Here is a 21,026-nt window from a genome sequence, read left to right on the forward strand (position 1 = left end):
ACTTCGTCCCGCTAACCGGATTACCATCTTCTTCTACCTTGGCTGACCATTTTATTAAGGAGATCTTTCGGATTCACGGCTGTCCGTCCGAGATTGTGTCCGATAGAGGGGTACAGTTCGTCTCCAGATTCTGGCGAGCCCTTTGCAAGAACTTGGGTATCCGACTGTCTCTATCATCGTCTTACCATCCCCAATCTAACGGCCAGACCGAAAGGGTCAATCAAGATCTCGAGACCTTCATAAGGATCTTTTCCTCAGCCAATCAAGATAATTGGGTAGAATTACTCCCGTGGGCTGAGTTTGCCCACAATAACATGTACCATGAGTCTTCAACAAAAACTCCTTTTTTCGTGGTTTACGGTCACCATCCGTCTCTCCCAGAGTTTCCTGCCCTTCCTCCCACCCAAGTCCCTGCGGTGGAGAGACTCTGTGAAAACTTTAAAACTATCACCAGGTGAGATCATCCCTGAAGGAAGCATCAGCCAGATACAAATTCTTCGCAGATAAAAAGAGGCGAGCCATTCCACCACTCAAGCTTGGAGACCGTGTATGGCTTTCTACTAAAAATATCCGCTTGAAGGTTCCGTCCATGAAGTTTGCACCACGCTTCATCGGGCCATACAAGATCACTCAAGTCATAAATCCAGTATGCTTCAAGCTACTTTTACCCAAGAACCTCCGGATCTCCAATGCCTTCCATGTCTCCCTGCTCAAACCTCTTGTGATCAATTGCTTTTCTGCTCCTCCTTCTGTACCTAAACCAGTACAGATTCACCAAGAAGAGGAGTTCGAGATCTCTCAGATCCTGGATGCTAAAATTTCGCGAGGAACTCTCCGATTTCTCGTTCATTGGAAGGGCTTTGGTCCTGAAGAACGCTCATGGATTCGTTCTGATGACCTCAACGCTCCAGCCCTGCTTAAAAAATTCTATCTAAAATTTCCGGCCAAACCCGGTTCCAAGTGTTCTGTGCCCACCTTTAAAAGGGGAGGGGGTACCGTCACTCACCGGACCGTGAGTGCCTCTACGCTGGTGCAAGGTCCTCCATCTTTCCTCCCTACACCTGTGTGGAATCATGGCCGCTCGCTATCCTGCCATCTGCGCATGCGCAGGTCTCGCTAGTAGCTTCACCTGTCCATGGAGGTGATTGACAGATCAATCACCTCACCCTATTTGAGGCACCTGCAACCCTAGGTAGGGGCCTGATCTTGAAGTCTCATTCCCAGTGAACATCTATAGGTGTGTGCAGATCCCAAACTGCTTCCAGCTCTACTCGTTATACAGTTTCCAAACTGTGTGCAGATTGTTCTTACTACAGCTTCCACGCTGCTCCCTTGTTCAACTCAGCGGTGGTTCCCACACCGCTACAACACTATCATTCCGCTGATCGTGTCACAGCTTCCACGCTGCTCCTGGCTCCACTCAGCAGCGGTCCTCTGACCGTTCCAACGCTGATACCCTGCTGATCGTGTTACAGCTTCAACGCTGCTTCCCTGCTCAACTCAGCGGCGGTTCCCCTACCGCTACAACGCTTCATCTCCCAGCTGATTCCGGATCTACACAACTGGGTATGCGTTACTAACTATTGACTATTATCTATTCTACTCGCATACCAGTTGCATCCACTGTTGTTTATTGCGCAGGGTACAGGTACCCATATAGACTGTGTTTCCGCATTGCTCCAGTTAGGACTAGCTGTCACTCAAGCTCGTTACCTACTCACGCTACTACTTGGCGTCATTGTGCATAAACTGCTGTGATCAGCTTCTCCCCACTGCAAGGCACCAGCTATATATACAGACTATTCATTGTGCCTTCCAAGACATTGCTCTACTCGCGCTGTTCCCATACAGCCACAGTTTGCCTTTCAACTTCACTCTCCTGCACCTGGACAAGTCCTCACTCCCTTCACAGCAGTGGTACAACTTGCTGCACGCAGACCACTGACTTCCCTGCTACATACCTGCACCTGGACAAGTCCTCCTATCACAGCGGTGGTACAACTTGCTACTCGCAGACCACTGACTTTCCTATTACCTACCTACACCTGGACCCGTTTCCTCACCATAGCGGTTGTACAACTTGCTGCACGCAGACCACCGACTACCCTGCTACCTACCTGCACCCATCCTATTCTTCCTATCAGAGCAGTGGTACAACTTGCTGTACGCAGACCACTGACTACTCCTCTACCTATCCTCACCGATCCACGTTCACTCCTCGTGTCTACATTATCTCCAGTTTCCAGTTTACAACTCCAAGTCGTTGATTGCCTCAGACTATCTCTACTCTCCTGCTGTTGTGTCGCTCCAATCATTCACCTGCCTGCTTTGAGGTGCGTGCCATATCCCCGCCTCTCCAGCAGAGTACCATCTGGTGAAACTCGGGTAGCAACTCCTAGTGTCCATGACAGTCTTCTTATTCCTCTGGACAGGCGCATGTGAAGTATCGCACAGATCTTACTTGATCGCGATGTATCCACTGGAGCATCAGCAAAAGGGCTCCACATGGGAGTGTATCAATTGTCCTTGAAGTCTTGTACCAATTGTCCTTGTAGGGATTCCACTGTTTCGCCTTTCCGATTGGCAGCACCTTATTATCACTATTCCGGGGGCACTCTGCTACAGTAGCTGGGGAGGCCATATCACTCGCATCAAAGTGGTGTTCATGGGAAGGTCCTCCACTTGGGGCTGATATAGGAAAACCCTGCAAAAAGCTCCTGGTCCTCTGCTCTTATTGGTGACCTTCGAGCCTCTTCTCTCTCAATGTGGTCAATATTAAACACTCCGGAGCTCGTTCTAATGGTTGGCTACAGGAAAAAAGAAATAAATGTTTATGTATTGAAACCATGATGAGAACTTCACGAAAGCTAAATAGAGTTATGAAAAGGCAAAGTTTGGTTCTGCTATACTTTAATAATTAAATTGTTTGAGCTTTTGCAGTACAATTTGCCATGAGATGAACAAGATGCGATTAATGGCTAAAATCATTCACAAGCAGACATGAATTTTGAGAGCCTTCTTATCAAATGTCACAGTACAATAAAGTAATACTGTATAAAAGTAAAATTGTAATTTGTTTTTTTTTTGGGGGGGGGGAAACTATAACACATAAATTATATCTTTTAAAATACTCTTTAGAAATTATATATATTGTTTTAATAAGTGAACTTCCATTTGTGCACATGGCCCGGGCAATAGAATGTATTCCATATAAAATAATACTACATAATAATGTTACATGGCAGTACAAATGTCATAAAAGTCATTTCAAACTCGCACCTATTGTCACCTTTTCTTCTCTTCTAAATTAAACATTACACATTTCCCTTTTTTTCCTAAAAAAACTGCTCAATAGGCCTCATGTGTATATTGAAATAGAGAACATCTGACCTGTCTTCTATTCATGTATCACATTTGTACTTCTATCTAATGTGGGTTTTTTGTTTTCTATTTTTTTTCCCCCAATTTCCATAGCAGAATAAGGGCAATATACCATATAAAGTGCACCTAGTTGGAGCAGAAGGCATCTCCTTAAAGGTAGAAGCAACGCCTGATCTCAACCAATTTTTAACGTGAGTAAAATTAAAATTGATTTACAATTGTACATTAGGGTACTGAGCGACAAACACCAGCACTAAGATTGCCCCTAAATATAAAGTCTCAATCACTTGAAGCTCATTTAAACTTGTCAATATTCCTGAAATCTCTTTTTGCATTATGGTGAAATATGAGGCACAGTTGCCTCATATGCTAAGCCATGTCCTTTTCTGTACACGGGTAGGTATAAGGTCTTGTCATGACAAAATGACTTTTGTTTTGGAGACCTGGATCTATCCAGATTTGTAAATAACACTTAGGGCTAGATTTACTAAAGTGCAGGTTTGAAAAAGTGGAGATGTTGCCTATAGCAACCAATCAGATTCTAGCTGTTATTTTGTAGAATGTACTAAATAAATGATTGATGGAATTTGATTGGTTGCTATTGGCAACATCTCCACTTTTTCTAACCCGCAGTTTAGTAAATATACCCCTTAATGTATTTTCACATATTGTTTTTAAGCAAAGCAGCTTTTTCCATATACTTACTGGGCCAGGAACATGTGGGGGAGCAACTCTAAGGGCTTCCAGCGAGACCCAATCTATATGCATGAAAAACTGATGCTGGCGGATGTTTCCATTGACTCCTAAACGCTGGGATGGATTTTTACACAGGAGCTGAAAAACCAGAAATAAAAGAGTTTCTGTCATCATTGTAGTATTGAGGTGTGTATGTGGGTATAAAGATTGTGATGACAGACATCCTAAATATGAAGCTGCATGGGGTTACTACTTGTCCCAGAGGCCAGAACTGATGGTAAATAGGTGTGATACCCTGAGAAGAAAGTGTTCCTGTGGAGCCAGTGTAAGTAATCCAGGTCTACACTACCAAAACTGTACGGTAAAGAACAACATATGGGGTGTGAAATATCCACATAAATAATCATATACTAATGTAAGATTCTACTGTTCATTTTGCAATAAGTCAATTAAGCTTTGAGTAATGTAGAGCAGAACACTATAATATGGATTAGAAAATCTTATTTACCTTGTTAATGATGTCTTTAGCCACATCCCCTGGTATTTTGGCCCGTCTGCGATTGTAGCCAGATGTTCCGGTAATCATTTCCTTAATGATGACTCCAAATGAAAACCAATCCACCCCGGCGTTATACTCCTCTCCTGCCAGCATCTACCATAAGAGAGAGATATTATATCAAACGTTAATCTATCATTAGATAGTCTACTTTATCCAATGTCTCTGTGTCTCTATGGCACTGATTCCTTGTTATTATCATCTCCTCTCTTTCACTCGGTTACTCTTTGTCACTCTTTGTGTTTTAGAAAAATGAAGATAATGTGAATGTCAGAACAGCTGGTTATTCAGCAAATAGGATTAGGAGTTTCTGACCCAACGCTGCCTCGTGAAAAGTCCATCCAATATTGCTGATTAAATATATTGCTGTCAACAATGTATATTACATAGAAATTTTTAATTCATGTATTTATGCAGCTACAATAATTAATTTCCGCTAGCAATAACTTGAGTGAACATTTATTGTTAGGGAAGTGGGTGCTTATTTACCATAGTATGTGCCACATTCCCCACATCTATTTAGTAAATGACATATTACATTATAAATCAGTATATATTCACAGTGCCATTCACTTTGACTTTGATCTTCATAGCAGCTGTAAGGTCAGCACAGGCTGAGCTGGTAGAACTGATAAAAGCCGCCAACATTACAGAAATGTACAGTACATTGTTACATGAAGTTTAGTAGAGATATGTGTTAATATTTGTACCTATTAAACGTTAAATAAAATTGACAGCTCCTTAAAGGTTTTTCTCAGATCTATTAAAACATTTACATAATATATAATGTCCTCACAAAACAGTAGAAATATTCCTTACTACTAACCTCTGGAGCAATAAATCCAGGAGTTCCAACGCACTCTGTGGCTGTCCTCTCCCCAAACATATTGACTATTGAAAGACCAAAGTCGGCAATTTTTAGATGACCGGACTCTGCCACCAAGATGTTGTCAGGCTTTAGGTCTCTAAAGAGAGAAAAATTTAATTATCTGTTTTACCTAGTGACAAATATATACTTTACTTATCAGTAGTATTACAGAGGTCAAATGTTACAGACAACTGCCCGCTAGGACAGCGCCACTTATGGGCCTATTTATTAAATGCAGGCCATATGGATGTTTTTTTTATCTCTGCTCCTCACAGCAATAGAAAACCACCAATCACATGATTTAATAATAACATATAATTTAGCTGCCGGTGATACTGGCCAGAGTGGTAAGAGTCGGGCCAGGGTTATGCCCATGTGTGCCCGGCTATCTGATTCACACATGCCCTGTAGAACTAAATGCGCAGACCTGGGCTTTCAGCTCCACTTGTTGAAAAAAAGTTTTAAAAAATATTATAGACATATTAAAAATAAATATTATACAATAATTTCTATGGGGAAACATGATTTACTGAAGTAATAAAATATTTTTTCTTAAAATTTTCTGTTACTGTCTCAATCTTTGGTAAATAGACTCAAGACCTGGAGAATCTTTTCTGTAACTAGGGCGATAGCACTGCTATGGATAGGAAATGTTCACCAGACACTGGGTTTTCTCAGTTTAATAAATAGGCCCGTTAGTGATGACAGTGTTTTAAATATTAAATTGAAGGATAATTAGAAAATAGACATCACTGTAAGTAAAAGACCTGGACTTGATTGTGTATGAAATTGAGAATAATACTATAATTACCGATGGATGATACCCTTAGAGTGCAGGTATTGCACCCCACATGTGATCTCCGCTGCATAGAACCTTAAAGAGAAGAAATTAATGTAACATGTTATAAATAAGTGATGGAAGAAAGCCTGATGTCACTACACTGTTGTTGGGGGATCCTGCTCCTTCGGTTATCTAACACTCAGATGTGTATTTATTTAACTGCGGGTTTGAAAAAGTGGAGATGTTGCCTATAGCAACCAATCAGATTCTAGTTTTCATTTATTTAGTGCATTATACAAAATGACAGCTGGAATCTGATTGGTTGCTATAGGCAACATCTCCACTATTTCCAAACCAGCAGTTTAGTAAATATACCCCTCAGTATTTTATCTTACTGCTTGCCCCCATTCCCCTACTAACATCATAGCACTGCCCCTGTCACATGACCCTTTGTTATCACTAACAAAATAGCAATGTAGCGCACTCACTGATATTCTGTGATGCTGTAAACATTTGTATTATGCGATTGGCTCCCGATTGGTCGATTCCCACCCACTATAAAACTTAGGAAATAACAGACGTGCTGGAGATAAAGATCAAATAAATAAGGTGCGACAAACGCACTTTGATAAAGTGATTATCCTGAACATGCTCCAGTCCTTGTGCAACTACACTGCATCATGCAAGATCTGTATTTTATTGTTATTAAAGGAGTGGTCAACTTTTGGACAACTTCATCTTAATATGAATTGTCCACCTGCACACCAAATTTGGGGCATCCTTCTGGGTACCCATTCCTGTTACCTGAAGACTGGAACAATCAAATTTATATTTGAGGTACTTACGCTGCGCTGGTGATGTCCAAGCAGCCTTTCCTCTGCAAGAATTTGAAGAAGTCCCCGCCACTTGCGTATTCCAACCCCAGGAATAGGTGGTTCTGTTTGATTGGACACAGACAATGGAAAAGAATATGTTTACATAGAAGAACATAGCAACAACTATTTTTTAGCGAAGTTAGGTGAGCATACTTGCTTATATCAATGTCATTAACCAACAAAAGATGAAACCTGTATATGTGTCAGATGTGGAAAGATATAGAGAGAATTTGATTTTGTTTCAACAAGAAATACACCAATACCGTTGTCTGGAAGGCAAGATATGGATGGACGAGGAAGGCGCTACCAGATGCAACTTCTAGCACCCTGCGCTCCACCATCATCAGCTCCCTTTCCTCCAACAACAGATCCCTCTTCTGGATGATCTTAACTGCCAGTTGCTGACCAGTTAGAGGGTCCTCAGCAAGCAGGACCTAGAGATAGAGACATGCACAAGTGATATTTATTTTATTACCTGTAGAACCACCCAGGTAGCTCAATATATTTACATTCCTATGTGTATGTCAATGTTATTGAGAGTTAAGTTATATTGTCTTTCTGGTTTCAGTAACATGTTATAATTTAGAAGAAAAGACTTTTAAAAATCATTAAAATCTTTAACAAGATAGAATTTAATTGACATTTTTGAAGTAATAACAGAAATATGCTTTCAGTCAGCACAGTTGTAACGACATAATTGTTCATGATTCTTCTTCTACTACAAGCTGTGAGTCACACAGTTGTCATCTGACTTGAGTTGTCCAACCTCTGTCACAAGACTTACCTCCCCAAAGCTGCCCTGGCCGAGCTGATGGTAAAAGGAAAGCCTCTTGATGTATTTAGACGCTGTACCTCCAGGACCAGCTTTCTGAACACCACTTCCTCCTTATGGGGAGAAAATGATTTGAACAATGCAACATTTACCAATCAGAGATAACTGTACACGTAAAATGCATGTATTCTATAGTGTTAAACATTTCTGTAACAATAGTGGAATCAGCATACTGTAATTTGTACAACAGAGAGATCAACATAAATACAGGTAACAAGGGACAATCAATTGTAAATGGAGGAAAGATCGTTTCGCCAGGGCCATCTTTTCCATTGGGCACGGTGGGCAGTTGCCCAGGGGCCCCACGGGCAAGGGGGCCCCATAGGCAGGGCTCTTAATTAGAATAAATAATCCTGCAAAAGAAAAAACCTGCAAACAAAACCTTCAAGGGTCACAGAACAAGTACATCTATCTATCTCTATCTCTATATATCTATATCTATATCTGTATCTCTATACTTCTATATCTATATCTATATCTATATATATATATATATATAGGGGCCCCGGTGCACTGCTTTGCCCGGGGGCCCATAATGTTGTTAAGATGGCCCTGCGTTTCGCCATCAGCATAGGGAGGTTTTCTTTACTGTAAGAGCGGTTAAAGTGCGAGATTCATTGCCACATGTGGTTGTGATAATGACATCACTAACAGAAATTAAAAATGTATTTGATCCCTTTCTTACAAGTAATCATATATGAAATATGTAATTACTAGATCACATTGCAGGGGTGGTTGACCCAGGGGATTTATCTGATTGCCATTTTTGGGTCAGGAATGGAGATTTCACCTCTGAGATGTGTGTATCATAATAATGCTTCCCTGTCTTTGTAAGTAACATTAGTGTCTTCTCTCTCCTGCCAGCATCTCTCCTCTACCTGCTAGAGTCTCCCAGTCTTGTCAGTGTAACTCCCTGTCATGTCAGTTTGTCTCCCAGTCAAACTGACTGGGAGACAAACTGAGGTCCTGGGAGAGTCTCTCTGCGTGCAGCTCGTGACAGGGTGATTTGTCATTACAGGATTAGAGCGCTTATCCCCACTATATGTTTATTTTCTTGATTAGCTAATGTTACACATGATGGACATTTTGTATGTGACTACTCACAATTGATTAATTCAGATAAGTTGGAAAAATGTTTTCATAAAGGTAGAAGTAAAAAAACATTATTACCTATTATCATATTTCCCACCAGTTCCGGGACTAGTTACAAATTTCATAGGGCAAAAGGTGCATAGTTTGTTGGCAGAGGTGTGTGTGATCATCAAAGAAAGTCGGTGTGGCAGAGGTGGATCAGAGGTGTTGCCTAAGTTGTCCCGCTTTTTCTTTGATGTTGTTGTGAGGTTTTGATTATTATACAAAGGGGGAGGGGGTTCCTGCCGCACTGGTTATTATTTTATATGAACCATAACCCTTCCCACTTATTTGGTATAATTACATTTCTATATGAGGTGCTACCGCTGATAACCACTAGGTTAATATCTGTTACAAAGAGAGGAAAAAGTGATGGTTATTCTGATTCCATGCACTAGGGAAGGTTATAAAATCTCAATATCCTTCATTGTTATGCATTAAGAACAATTTATTTTGAGTATATTGGATATTAAGTTAATAGTAAGAAAAATCTGTAGAATGAAAATAAGGGACTAAATTGCAGTATAACAACTGTAATACATCATCTGTTACTGCATATAATTTATTAGAGTAATCACTCTTTTCTGTGCTCTCTATGTATCATTCAATTATCTAAACTCATAAGTGCAACTAAATACCCAAATCTATAATAAAATCAGTATAAGAAAAATGTTACAGATCAACAGATTAGCACTGGGATAATAGTTAGATTATAATGATAAATTAACTTTAAGAAAATGCTATCAATTTTTTCCCAGTTATGCTAGTTTAACTCAGGTTTGCTGGAAGAATGTTATTCATTTATATAGTTACTATTTAAAGACTTGAGTATGTTGTATAATATTGCAATAATCATATTACAAAATAATAGTAAAGATTTAGTGGATAATGAATATAATAAACAAACTTCTAATAAAAAAATCCTCGAAAAAGCACCTAGGCAAAATGCATGTCTGCGTTTCTATCTCTGCTTACTGTTTTAAAAATTAATCCCCTAAATTAATGAACTAATGAATAATATAATCTAATACCTCTTAGTGCTATTTGACCAATAATGTAAGGTGTCAACACTATAGTAAATATTAAACTAAGTATACGGACACATAAAACAATCAAATCTAAAATGCTTAGTACTATAAAATGTAAGTAGCTTGCAGACTTGTTCGATATAATTAACACTAGCTAAACATCCATCTGCAAGAAGATCACAAGCAAACTGATTTGATCGTTATTACACTTACCCATATCTAAAATTTCTGGGTCTGCTAGGTAAATAGATTAGTAATTCAACATAAATGAAGAAACAAACAGATAAAGGGGATACCAATACGAATCAAACTGGGATTCAAACTGGGGTTAATTCATTAAAAAAAACATGATTGAGCAGATTCTGCTGTTTATTATATTTATACAATTACTTTGCAATATGATTGTTACAATATTAAGGAACATATTTGAATCCTTAAACAGAAACTATGTCGCGGAATAACATTTCTCCAGCAAACCTGAGGTACAACTAGGCAGCATTTCCTGAACTACTTATTGCCTTATAAGGTAACTTATTCTGCTTGCAGTAAAATATAGGCAACATATGAATTTGGATACTGTATGAACTAACATCTAAAAACCTCATTTGAAGGGCCAATACCGCTAATAAGCACTAAGGGCTAGATTTACTAAGCTGCGGGTTTGAAAAAGTGGAGATGTTGCCTATAGCAACCAATCAGATTCTAGCTTTCATTTATTTAGTACCTTCTACAAAATGATAGCCAGAATCTGATTGGATGCTATAGGCAACATCCCCACTTTTTCAAACCCGCAGCTTAGTAAATCTAGCCCTAAGAGTTTTATAGTAAGGCTATACAGATTACTGACAAATGACTACAAGTGAGGGAATAAACATATTAAGTTGCTGCCAGTATAAGTTACAACATGATCTGTACTGATATTAATTAATTACAAACTAGATATAATAGATGCTGCTTGCTATACAGATATAATAACCTTTCTACACAACTGCTATAACACTATACAATATATCCAAGTTTATATATAACCTATTGCATTGCTGACTATGATATTCTCAATGTTTTAGTGTTACCGTGAAATAATTGAATAGCATTTTCTTAAAGTTAATTTATCATTAAAATCGGAAAACCATCACGTTGCTAATCTGTTGATCTGTAACATTTTTCCTATACTGACATTATTGTAGATCTGATAGACAATCCTAAAAGCTCTGGACAATTGAATAATAAGTAGAATGCGAAAATAATAGAGATTGATTGATTAAATAATACACAGTAACAGATTATATATTCAGTTGTTATACTGTATTTTAGTGACTTATTTTCATTCTAAACATTTTTCTTACTATTATTTTAACATACAATATTCTCACAATTAATTTTTTTCAATGCATAACAATAAATATTAATGAGATTTTATAAAAATCCCTAGTGTTTCGCATGAGATTAACTACCGCTTTTTCTTCTCTTTGTAAAAGGTTTACGTTACAATTCTACTGCTTTTCGTGTCTTATATATCAATGCTACCATACCTGCTATTTCCTGGTCTTTACTACACTCGCCTTTCTGTCTACTATATCTCCACTCCACACCAATGGCCTCCCCAGCTGTTTTCTGTCTCTTTCTATCTCCAGTCTTGATGGAATCAATTTGATAAAAGTAACCCTCTAAGCTGACACTTTCTTCCTCCTCAGAAATCTGTTTCTTTCTCCCCTTGTCCATCTCTACATCTTTCTTATGAATCGTCTCTTCGCACCCTGCAGATATCCTTCTCTTTCGGTTTGCCATAACCATGGAACCACCATCGTCTGAACTTTCGATAATTATACATCCTTCTTCAGCATGTAGACTCTTATGAATCTTCTCTTCGGACCCAGCAGATATCCTTCTCTTTCGGTTTGCCATAACCATGGAACCACCATCGTCTGAACTTTCGATAATTATACATCCTTCTTCAGCATGTAGACTCTTAGGAATCTTCCCTTCGGACCCAGCAGATATCCTTCTCTTTCGGTTTGCCATAACCATGGAACCACCATCGTCTGAACTTTCGATAATTATACATTCCTCTACAACATGTAGACTCTTTCCAAAACCTTTAGTATGTGACTCTGCTGTAGACCTCTTTCTACCCTTCTTCTTGATGGACCCATATTCTTCTGAGCTATCAGAAATCCTTCTCTTCCTTAAAACCATCCTTCTCTTTCTCCTCTTATAAACCTGAAACTCCTCTTCCTCAAAACAAATATTTTTCTCCGATTTTGAAGACATTTCACCAGATCATGCAACTTGCCTGACTGACTTCCAACTGCCACACGGACTGGTGAAAATAAACATCAGCGTTGCTAGGATACAAGTGATGTCAAATAACATGGAACTCACTGCCACCAGCCATGGTTTAACTGTCAGCTCATCAGCCCAGCACATTTAAGCCTGTTTTATGCCATGTGAACCCACACTGTTACAATATTAGAGAAGCAAAGAAAAAATAGTTTACACCCTACAGTTATTGAAAATAGAAAACTGCTGAAAACACAGACATACAAAGAACATTACATGTAAACTATAAACTTTATTCTTGTCCACATATAAAAGATAATTCCTAATTAATGTATGTAAAGAAAATTACAGGTTAGCTGCAATCTTTATTTTTGCTTACAGATACGGAATAATTGCCTAATAAAGTACAAATTTTCACTATCATTAAGTCATCATAATATATATGTTAGACATTGCTGAATAGATGTAGGGCTGTGTTTGTGGGCAGCACTAGGTGAATGAAAATAAAATATGAGCAATTTGCATTTTGTCTGTGCCTTTTGCTCTACCTATTCTATAAATTATAAAACTATATTTATTACAATATGCTACAAAACAATACCATACTTTTCAATGAAAAGAGGAAGAAATGTAACAGAAAATTATATTAGACAGAGTAATTATTAAAAAGACATTCTCTTTGTAAGCAAAGCCGTCCATTAATGGAAATCAAATAATCTTATTGTACCTTTCAGGTTCACAAAACTATTCATAGATAGTTCTAATAGTATGGCATATGTGTTGTATTCTGCACAGACAATGCAATAAGTACAGAATATAGGAGAATTGGCATTTACATTTCCTTTTATACAAAAGGTGTGTGAAATAAATCTATTGAATTCATTAAACCCATAGATACACATTTTTCTTCTACCACAGATCATCCACCTTTTAGAGGTTCAAGTGGCTTTGCTATGGAAAGGGAGGGATTGGTATCGATTTGAGATAGGGGACTGTGTCGTGTATGAACATGGGTTTCTCGATCAAGAAAGATTCAAGAAGAGGGTCTAATTTTAATATCTGTCAATTGTTTTCCTAATCATTTACACAGCTATTCTGTTATCCTTATTATAACCGGAGATGAAGCTCAATGTATGTGAGTATTCACATTTCTTAATCTGTATAAAGAGCCTCTATAAATCATATCCTTCTCTTTTCCCTGAATCTCTCTATAAGGACAAGGAATTCATTATAATAATCCTTATCAAGCGTACAATTCTTTATAATCCTGAAAAGCTGACACTTTGGGATTGATATAAACCATTTCTGTGGCTACTTTGTGCATCCAGGTTTGTATTTGCATCCATGTTGCTAAAGGTGTAAAAGATTACATGACACTCATGGGATCTGATGAAAAGAAATCATAAAATGATAAAAGTATTATTAACAGTGTGTAAAAATTACATTAAAGTTATTATTTTTTTAATGGCAAAAAACCCTCTCCAAATCCAGCATGTTCCCTGTCCAAATAAAGATAAAATCTACAATATATATATTTTTTTCCACCAAAATATTGTTATTGTGGCATTGAAACAAACAAAGAGGAAAATTCCATATGTTGAAATGAGAAACAGGTAGCGTACAGGTATGAAATGGAACAGAGTGTTTTCCGATTGAAGTGAGACAGATGGTGCAGGTTATGGTGCAAGGCCAAGTGAGGGCGCAACACCTGCCTGCCCGTTACATACCAAATCCCCACCAATGAAGCAACAGTGTATTCCTGTAGTGGCAGCAACGCGGGACTCCACTGCCGATTAAAAAAGTTCCGGCGCAAGGAGGAGGGTGCCAGCTCCGTGTTCCTGCAGTGTTCTGACATGCAAATAATAGCGCCAGGACGGTGTCAGAACACAGGAGACTAGGAGCCGGCACAGAAGTAAGAAGAAAAAGGATCAAGAGGAAACAGGAAAAAGATATAGAAAGAAGAAGAGAAGCTCCGGTAAAGAAATTAATGCAGGGGCTGGGGAGATGAGAGGGCTGGAGACAAGGTGTGAGGGCTCTGGTGAGAACAGGAGGGAGGTTTGGAGGGGTGTGTTGTCTGGAGAGAAGGGAGTCCATAGAGAATAGGTGGGAATTCTGCATAGAATAGAGGGAGATTCAGGCAGCAGGGATTGGAGGGAAGGGGAAAATTTCTTTGGTGTACATAAATGTGATATATACTATGAAAACATAAGTAATATATAAAAAACATCAGTAAAACTTTAATTTGCAATAATAATTACTATTAAATGAGGGGAAATTTGCAAGCCATAATTTGCTTGTCGGACTGGTGGGGAAATTGGCCTTTGTATTAAAAGGAAATGTTAATAATTTAATTTCAGGGCGGTGAGGGTTTGTTTATTAAATATGGATGGTATTAACTTAATTTGGGTTTGGTGATGAATAATATTGTTTATTAAATGGGGATGCTATTAATGGTAGGGGTTGGTGAGAGGTGAAACGGGTCTATTATTTAAATGGGAATGTTATTAAATTAATATTGGGGCTGGTTGAGGTGGAATATGTCTGTTGATTAAATGGGAATGTTATTAAATTAAAGTCGGGCTGGTTAGGAGGAAGGAGGCCTAATTATTAAACGTTGGTGCTATTCATTTTATGTCGAGGTATATGGAGGGAAATAGACATCAAATGTAAATGCTATTAATTAAATTCTGGAAAAGATTGGGTAGAAGTGTGTTTAGGTGTTTTTAAACAGAAAAGGCTACTGATTTAATGTCTGTCTGGTTGTGGGGAGAGACACCTAGATTCCTCTTTTACTGCTCATCTTTATAGAAGGTGCATAGTAACTTTCTCTTCTACAAACAGAACCCCAATATTCCAGGATCTGGCCAAGCAGCAGCGGAGCATAAGACACCAGCAGGCAGGAGATACCGGCTATGTATAACCGCTATGAGGCAGCATCTACTCCCATAAAGGTACATTGGTGGGGCCAGTGTTCTGCTTTGCCCAGGGAACTAAAATGTCTAGTTACGGCTCTGCTTCATCCTAATCCTCTCATGTACAAGTAACAAACATCTCCAGAATAGCTTATTTATTTCACACAAGACACTGCAAAACCTTTATTCATGAACTCATAATCTCCCACATTGACAGTAACAATTATCTTCTTATTATGAATGTAGTGGTTACACTAATTTTCCTCACAAAACTTTCTTATACTGTTGCTCCGCTCTGCATACTTGGCTGCCTGTAACTGACCAAATTCAATATAAAATACTTCTCACATACTATGCCATAAACAACACTGTACCAACTTCTATCTCTTCCCTTGTCTCAAAATATCGCCTAACTCGCCCCCCTTTGCCAAAGATCTGTGCCTCTAATACACACTCACTGCTTTCACCCATTCACTATTACAGGATGCTTTCATGCTGCACCCACTCTGTGGAAATACCTGTCTCCCATCTCTTTAGACAAGCTTAACAAATTCCTGAACTATCTTCTTAACCTTCCTACACTATTCCATACATGCCAACTCTCCCGGAATCTTCGAGAGACTCCCGAATTCTAGGTAGGTCTCCCGGAATCCCGGGACAGCTGTCAATTCTCCCGCATCCAGATCAGAGCCGACATGTATTGGTGTAGGGGACGGAGCTTTGCGATTCGCATAATTTTGGCTCCGCCCCCAGTGATGTAATACCTGTTTTGGGTCTTTATACCACTGTAGAAAGTCCCAAAACAGGCATTACATCACTGGGGGTAAAACAATTTGACGAAATTCGTAAAGCCACGTCCCCTCCCCCCATACACCCCTCCTGCCCTCCAGGAACTCCCGGACATGGCCAACATAAAGTTGGCAAGTATGTGCTATTCCATCCATTTATTACCCCTCTGTAGACTTCACTTTCTATACTGAAACAATCTTCTGACCCCCAATTCACCATTGCAGTGTGACTGATTCATAAAGCCCTATTAAGCACTTTTTCCTATTCAATTTGGCTGGACATGTAATCACTGGCACAAATTAATATTAAAGTATTAAAATAAAGATTGTAAGATTATGTGCAGGGTCTTTATACTACTTTGTCTATTTGTTAATACCCAGGTGGGATTCACTAAAGGGCAAACCGCATGGTTCTTGGGGTTATGATATGCAGTTTGAAAACCATGCAACTTACTAAAGAGCAAAATGCACATCAAAGTGCATTCTTTTATACCACAAGGTTAAAACTGCAATCCCGATTTTACTACACTGAAGGTAAACACAGCGTGCAATCATCATCATCATCATCACCATTTATTTATATAGCGCCACTGATTCCACAGCGCTGTACTCATTCACATCAGTCCCTGCCCCATTGGAGCTTACTGTCTAAATTCCCTAACATACACAGACAGACTAGGGTCAATTTGATAGCAGCCAATTAACCTACTAGTATGTTTTTGGAGTGTGGGAGGTAACCGAAGCACCCGGAGGAAACCCACGGAATCACAGGGAGAACATTCAAACTCCACACAGATAAGGCCATGGTCGGGAATTAAACTCATGACCCCAGTACTGTGAGGCAGAAGTGCTAACCACTAGGCCACTGTGCTGAACTAAATACACAAATAAAGTGAAATCCATAGTTGCCTATTATCCCAGGATGTCCGGGAGACTCCACAATTTTTGAGAGCTCACCCAGACTCCCGGGAGAGCAGGGCAACCTCTCGAATCCTGCCCGCTTCGTTGGTGAAGTGGGTGGGGTTGGGACTGCTCATGTCACCCTGGCCACGTGCTGCCCCATATGCAATGTAATAAGTGGTGGCTTTTCCCCAAAAAAATGTGGTATACCAATGAAGATAGCTCAAAAACTGCTGGAGTGATCTTGCTTGTTAGAACGGAAAAAAGTAAATAAATATTTATTTTTATAAGCCCAGCAATGCTGCTGCTAGAGGAGGGCATTGTAAAATTATTATTGGGCCCTTGCACCTATTGAGGACAGGCTGAATGCTGAATAGCACTGGGCCCCTGCTGATACCCTTGGCTGTTGGGTATCAGGGTAATACACTTAAAATATAGAACAAGCACTTGTGGCACTACAAGTGTCAGCATGCACTCACAGCCCATTACTGTCATTGTTTGCAGGCACTTGTAGAACTATACATACCTCCTAACATTTAGAATCCCAGAAGAGGAACAAAGTAAGCCCCACCCTTGGTCCACCCAATCTCCGGCAGCAAATTACATATTTCCATAAAGTTCCACCCACTTTCATGCTAAACCCCACCCCTTTTGCAGTCTGCAAATCGGGTTGTCCCGCCAAAATCGGGACAGTCGGTAGACATGTAAAAGGGTATAGGGGTATGTAGAAAGGGATACATTAGGAGTACAGAATATATTTAGATGGGGTACAGGACAATATAGCAGGGGGTGGGATACATTAGGGGTATAGGACATATTTATTAGGAGTATAGGGGAATATAATAGGGGTACAAGGGTATGATATATAAATGTGTTCAGACCTCACATACATTACTAAATTACAGGCTGTCCTCTCATATTACCCCCACACTAATACTACATATCTATAAATAAAAATAAACAAGTACTGACCAGCAGCATCTCCAATCCCTATAAACAGTCATGAAGTCTCCCGGACACAGTAACAGACACATACAGTCGAGTGCAGGATCCAAACAGAGCTGGAGAATGGTGGCCATTTTCCTGTGGTCTGACCATCAAAGTACAGAGGCATTAACTCTCCCTTTTTGATTATACCATCTATTTATCATACAGTGTAGTGCAGGATACATACATAGGTGTAGAGCAGCGGCTATTTTATTTTGGTCTAAACTATACAAGAGAGGTATAGTCACTGGAAAGTACTTAAACTCACTTGTCAGTTAACTTTGTCCTGAGTGATGTAGGATGGTCGGCCATCTTCTTGCGGCCTAAACCTCTATGCACAGAGATATTAAATTCTCTCTCAGATTGAACACATAATGTGACAGGATGGAGACTAATATCTGTTCTGATACTATCCAGGGGGGCAGTGTGCTTATCGGGACCCACTGTCAGGCGCCAGCATGCACAGGGTACACTTGCAACAACTAATGAAATATGAAATAGCAACATTATTAATTTATCAATGTGTGCACCAGTTGTAGTACACTTTGTCATGACACTACAAGTTCAAGTATGTGCTGATGGCATTATGCATGATGACCCCTCTCCAATGTCTATATTCGTATTCAGCAAGCAAATCAATGAAAAACTTATTTGACTAAAACCTCTCCGTATGTGGCAGATTTAATTCTCTGTGATATACCGTGATGTGCCTCCTGATCAGTTGCGGGCAGAGTCAGACTGGCCCAGCGGGGGACTAAGGAAATTCCTGCTGGGCCCCAAGCCTAATAGCCCCGCCCCACCTGACAAGGGGTGGAGCCACAATACCGTTCCAATGTAATTTGTCACTGTGCTGCAGGACTTGTGTCCCCAGCTCATGACTTACTTGCGCTTACATGACTTACATGTTGTCATTGGTAGTCAGAGGCGCTTCCTCCTTTAGGACTGCCTCCTGCCCATCACTGCCTGAGCTGACTACAGCAATGCCTGCAAGATACAGTCTTAAGTCTTAGTGAGTTACTGCCTCAGGTAAGTGTCTCTTGCAGGCATTGCTGCAGACAGCTCAGGCAGTCAGTTCTCCCATCAGAGAACTGACACAGTCCACAGAGCTCAATTCAGGAGCAGAAGAAGATCAGATATGCCCCCTGGGCCAGACAGAAAAAAAGGCTATTTCAGGTAAGTGAGAGGTATGTCAACATAGTGTGTGTGACATGTTAATACAATGTGTGTGTGTGTGTGTGTGTGTGTATGTGTGTGACATGTTAATACAATGTGTTTGTGGCATGTTAATACAATGTGTGTGTGGCATGTTAATACAATGTGTGTGTGTGACATGTCAATACAATGTGTGTGTGTGTGTGTGTGTGTGTGTGTGTGTGACATGTTAATACAATGTGTGTGACATGTCAATACAATGTGTGTGTGTGTGTGTGTGTGTGTGTGACATGTTAATACAATGTGTGTGTGTGTGTGTGACATGTTAATACAATGTGTTTGTGGCATGTTAATACAATGTGTGTGTGTGACATGTTAATACAATGTGTTTGTGGCATGTTAATACAATGTGTGTGTGCGACATGTAAATCGATTTAACACCGGGGGTAAATGTATCAAACCGAGAGTTTTCCAGCGGGTTAAAAGTGGAGATGTTGCCTATAGCAACCAATTAGATTCTAGCTGTCATTTTGTAGAATGTACTAAATGAATGATAGCTGGAATCTGAATGGTTTTTCAAACCCGCCGAGAAACTCTCAGCTTGATACATTTACCCCCAGGACTGGTTGGAATTTTCTTAATTTTACATACCCGTTTTTTTCCCAAATAAGGCATCAAACATTCCAGGATCCAGAAAATCAGCAAATGAGCTAAAGAAATCAGCATCCAGAAGTGGTGAAAGTGAGAAGAACAGGTAGAAGAGAGCAGGATAATCTGCCAACTGTCCTGAATCTGGTGGGACAGTCCCAGATTTGGGTGACTGTCGCTTAGTCAGGATTTGATTTGACTACAAGGAAAGTTGGGAGGTATGTCCCGCTTCACAGTGTACTGTTCATGAAGGCAGAACTGCGTGCATATAGTATTGCTTGTGTATTTGTCTAAAATGATAGCCATGTTTCATCATAGGGACCCCCTATCTAAAGTGCTCCGGACCCACCAGAGCCTTAATCCAGCTCTGGGCCAGGATGTCAGATTGACACATGGGGGTAAATGTATGAAGCTCCGATTTCTACAAGTCAACAGAAATCGGCGCCTTTGCAGGGGAAATTTAAAACGGCAATGACTTGTAAAGACAAACTTACCTTTGCAAGCCATAGCTGCTTTAAATGTCTCCTGCAAAGTCGCCGATACCCCCTAGTGCTCTGCTCCTCCTCCCAGTACCACCCCTAATATTATTTGGTCTAGGTTAACGATAAAACAATGAATAACTCTAATAGTATACAGGGCAAAACAAAAACAAGCCCTTTTGCTGACAAAAACATTTGGTTTTAAAGCAAACTGGCTTTTTGCATTTTAATAAATCCCATTATAATCAGCCAGGTATGTAAAAAAAAAAAAGTGCTGTAGGGAGAAAGAACATATAAAATAAAATGCAATATAAAGTGAGGTTTATTTTTTGTTGCATAATTTATTTTTATTATTCAAGATTTATGATTTATAATAATAAAGTATTGCTGCATTAAGCAACACTAAAAACACTCTTTTTGTATTGATAAATACATATTGTACCGAAAACCACCCTTTAAGGATGGTCCTCAAACTTATGGGACAGTGCTGTGCTTGTCCCCCAGGCTATAGTCTGCCAGCCAACCCCTGCTTCTGGGTACAAAACTAGAGATGGGCGGGTCCGGTTCTCCGAGAACCGAACCCACCCGAACTTTGGGTATCCGAGTACCGAGCTGAGCAGCTCGGTACTCTCCCGCCCGTTCCGAATCCAAATCGAGGCCGAACGTCATTGTGACGTCGTCGGAACTCGGGGCTCGGTTCTCGCGATACTTCAACTTTATAAATACACGCCT

The 21,026-nt window shown here is 39.7% G+C and overlaps 1 protein-coding gene across 2 annotated transcripts; it reads right to left on the reverse strand.

Annotated features, from left to right (window-relative positions):
- Window positions 1–2,112: 2,112 nt before the first annotated feature.
- LOC142100885 (protein kinase C delta type-like) lies at window positions 2,113–18,450 on the reverse strand. Of its 2 annotated transcripts, none has more exons than XM_075184778.1 (9): window positions 18,284–18,450; window positions 7,942–8,042; window positions 7,421–7,591; window positions 7,128–7,219; window positions 6,313–6,375; window positions 5,460–5,598; window positions 4,586–4,729; window positions 4,087–4,215; window positions 2,113–2,807 (listed from the first exon to the last, which is right to left on the reverse strand). In XM_075184778.1, the coding sequence occupies exons 3-9, from the start codon at window positions 7,499–7,501 to the stop codon at window positions 2,664–2,666; spliced, it is 792 nt and encodes a 263-aa protein (XP_075040879.1). In that variant the 5' UTR covers window positions 7,502–7,591; window positions 7,942–8,042; window positions 18,284–18,450; the 3' UTR covers window positions 2,113–2,663. The 2 variants fall into 2 exon arrangements, with proteins under 2 accessions (XP_075040879.1, XP_075040881.1); XM_075184780.1 differs by lacking the exon at window positions 18,284–18,450 and adding an exon at window positions 18,001–18,181.
- Window positions 18,451–21,026: the final 2,576 nt, after the last annotated feature.

This window comes from Mixophyes fleayi, chromosome 9 (genome assembly GCF_038048845.1).
Source record: "Mixophyes fleayi isolate aMixFle1 chromosome 9, aMixFle1.hap1, whole genome shotgun sequence".
Classification (NCBI taxonomy): domain Eukaryota; kingdom Metazoa; phylum Chordata; class Amphibia; order Anura; family Limnodynastidae; genus Mixophyes; species Mixophyes fleayi.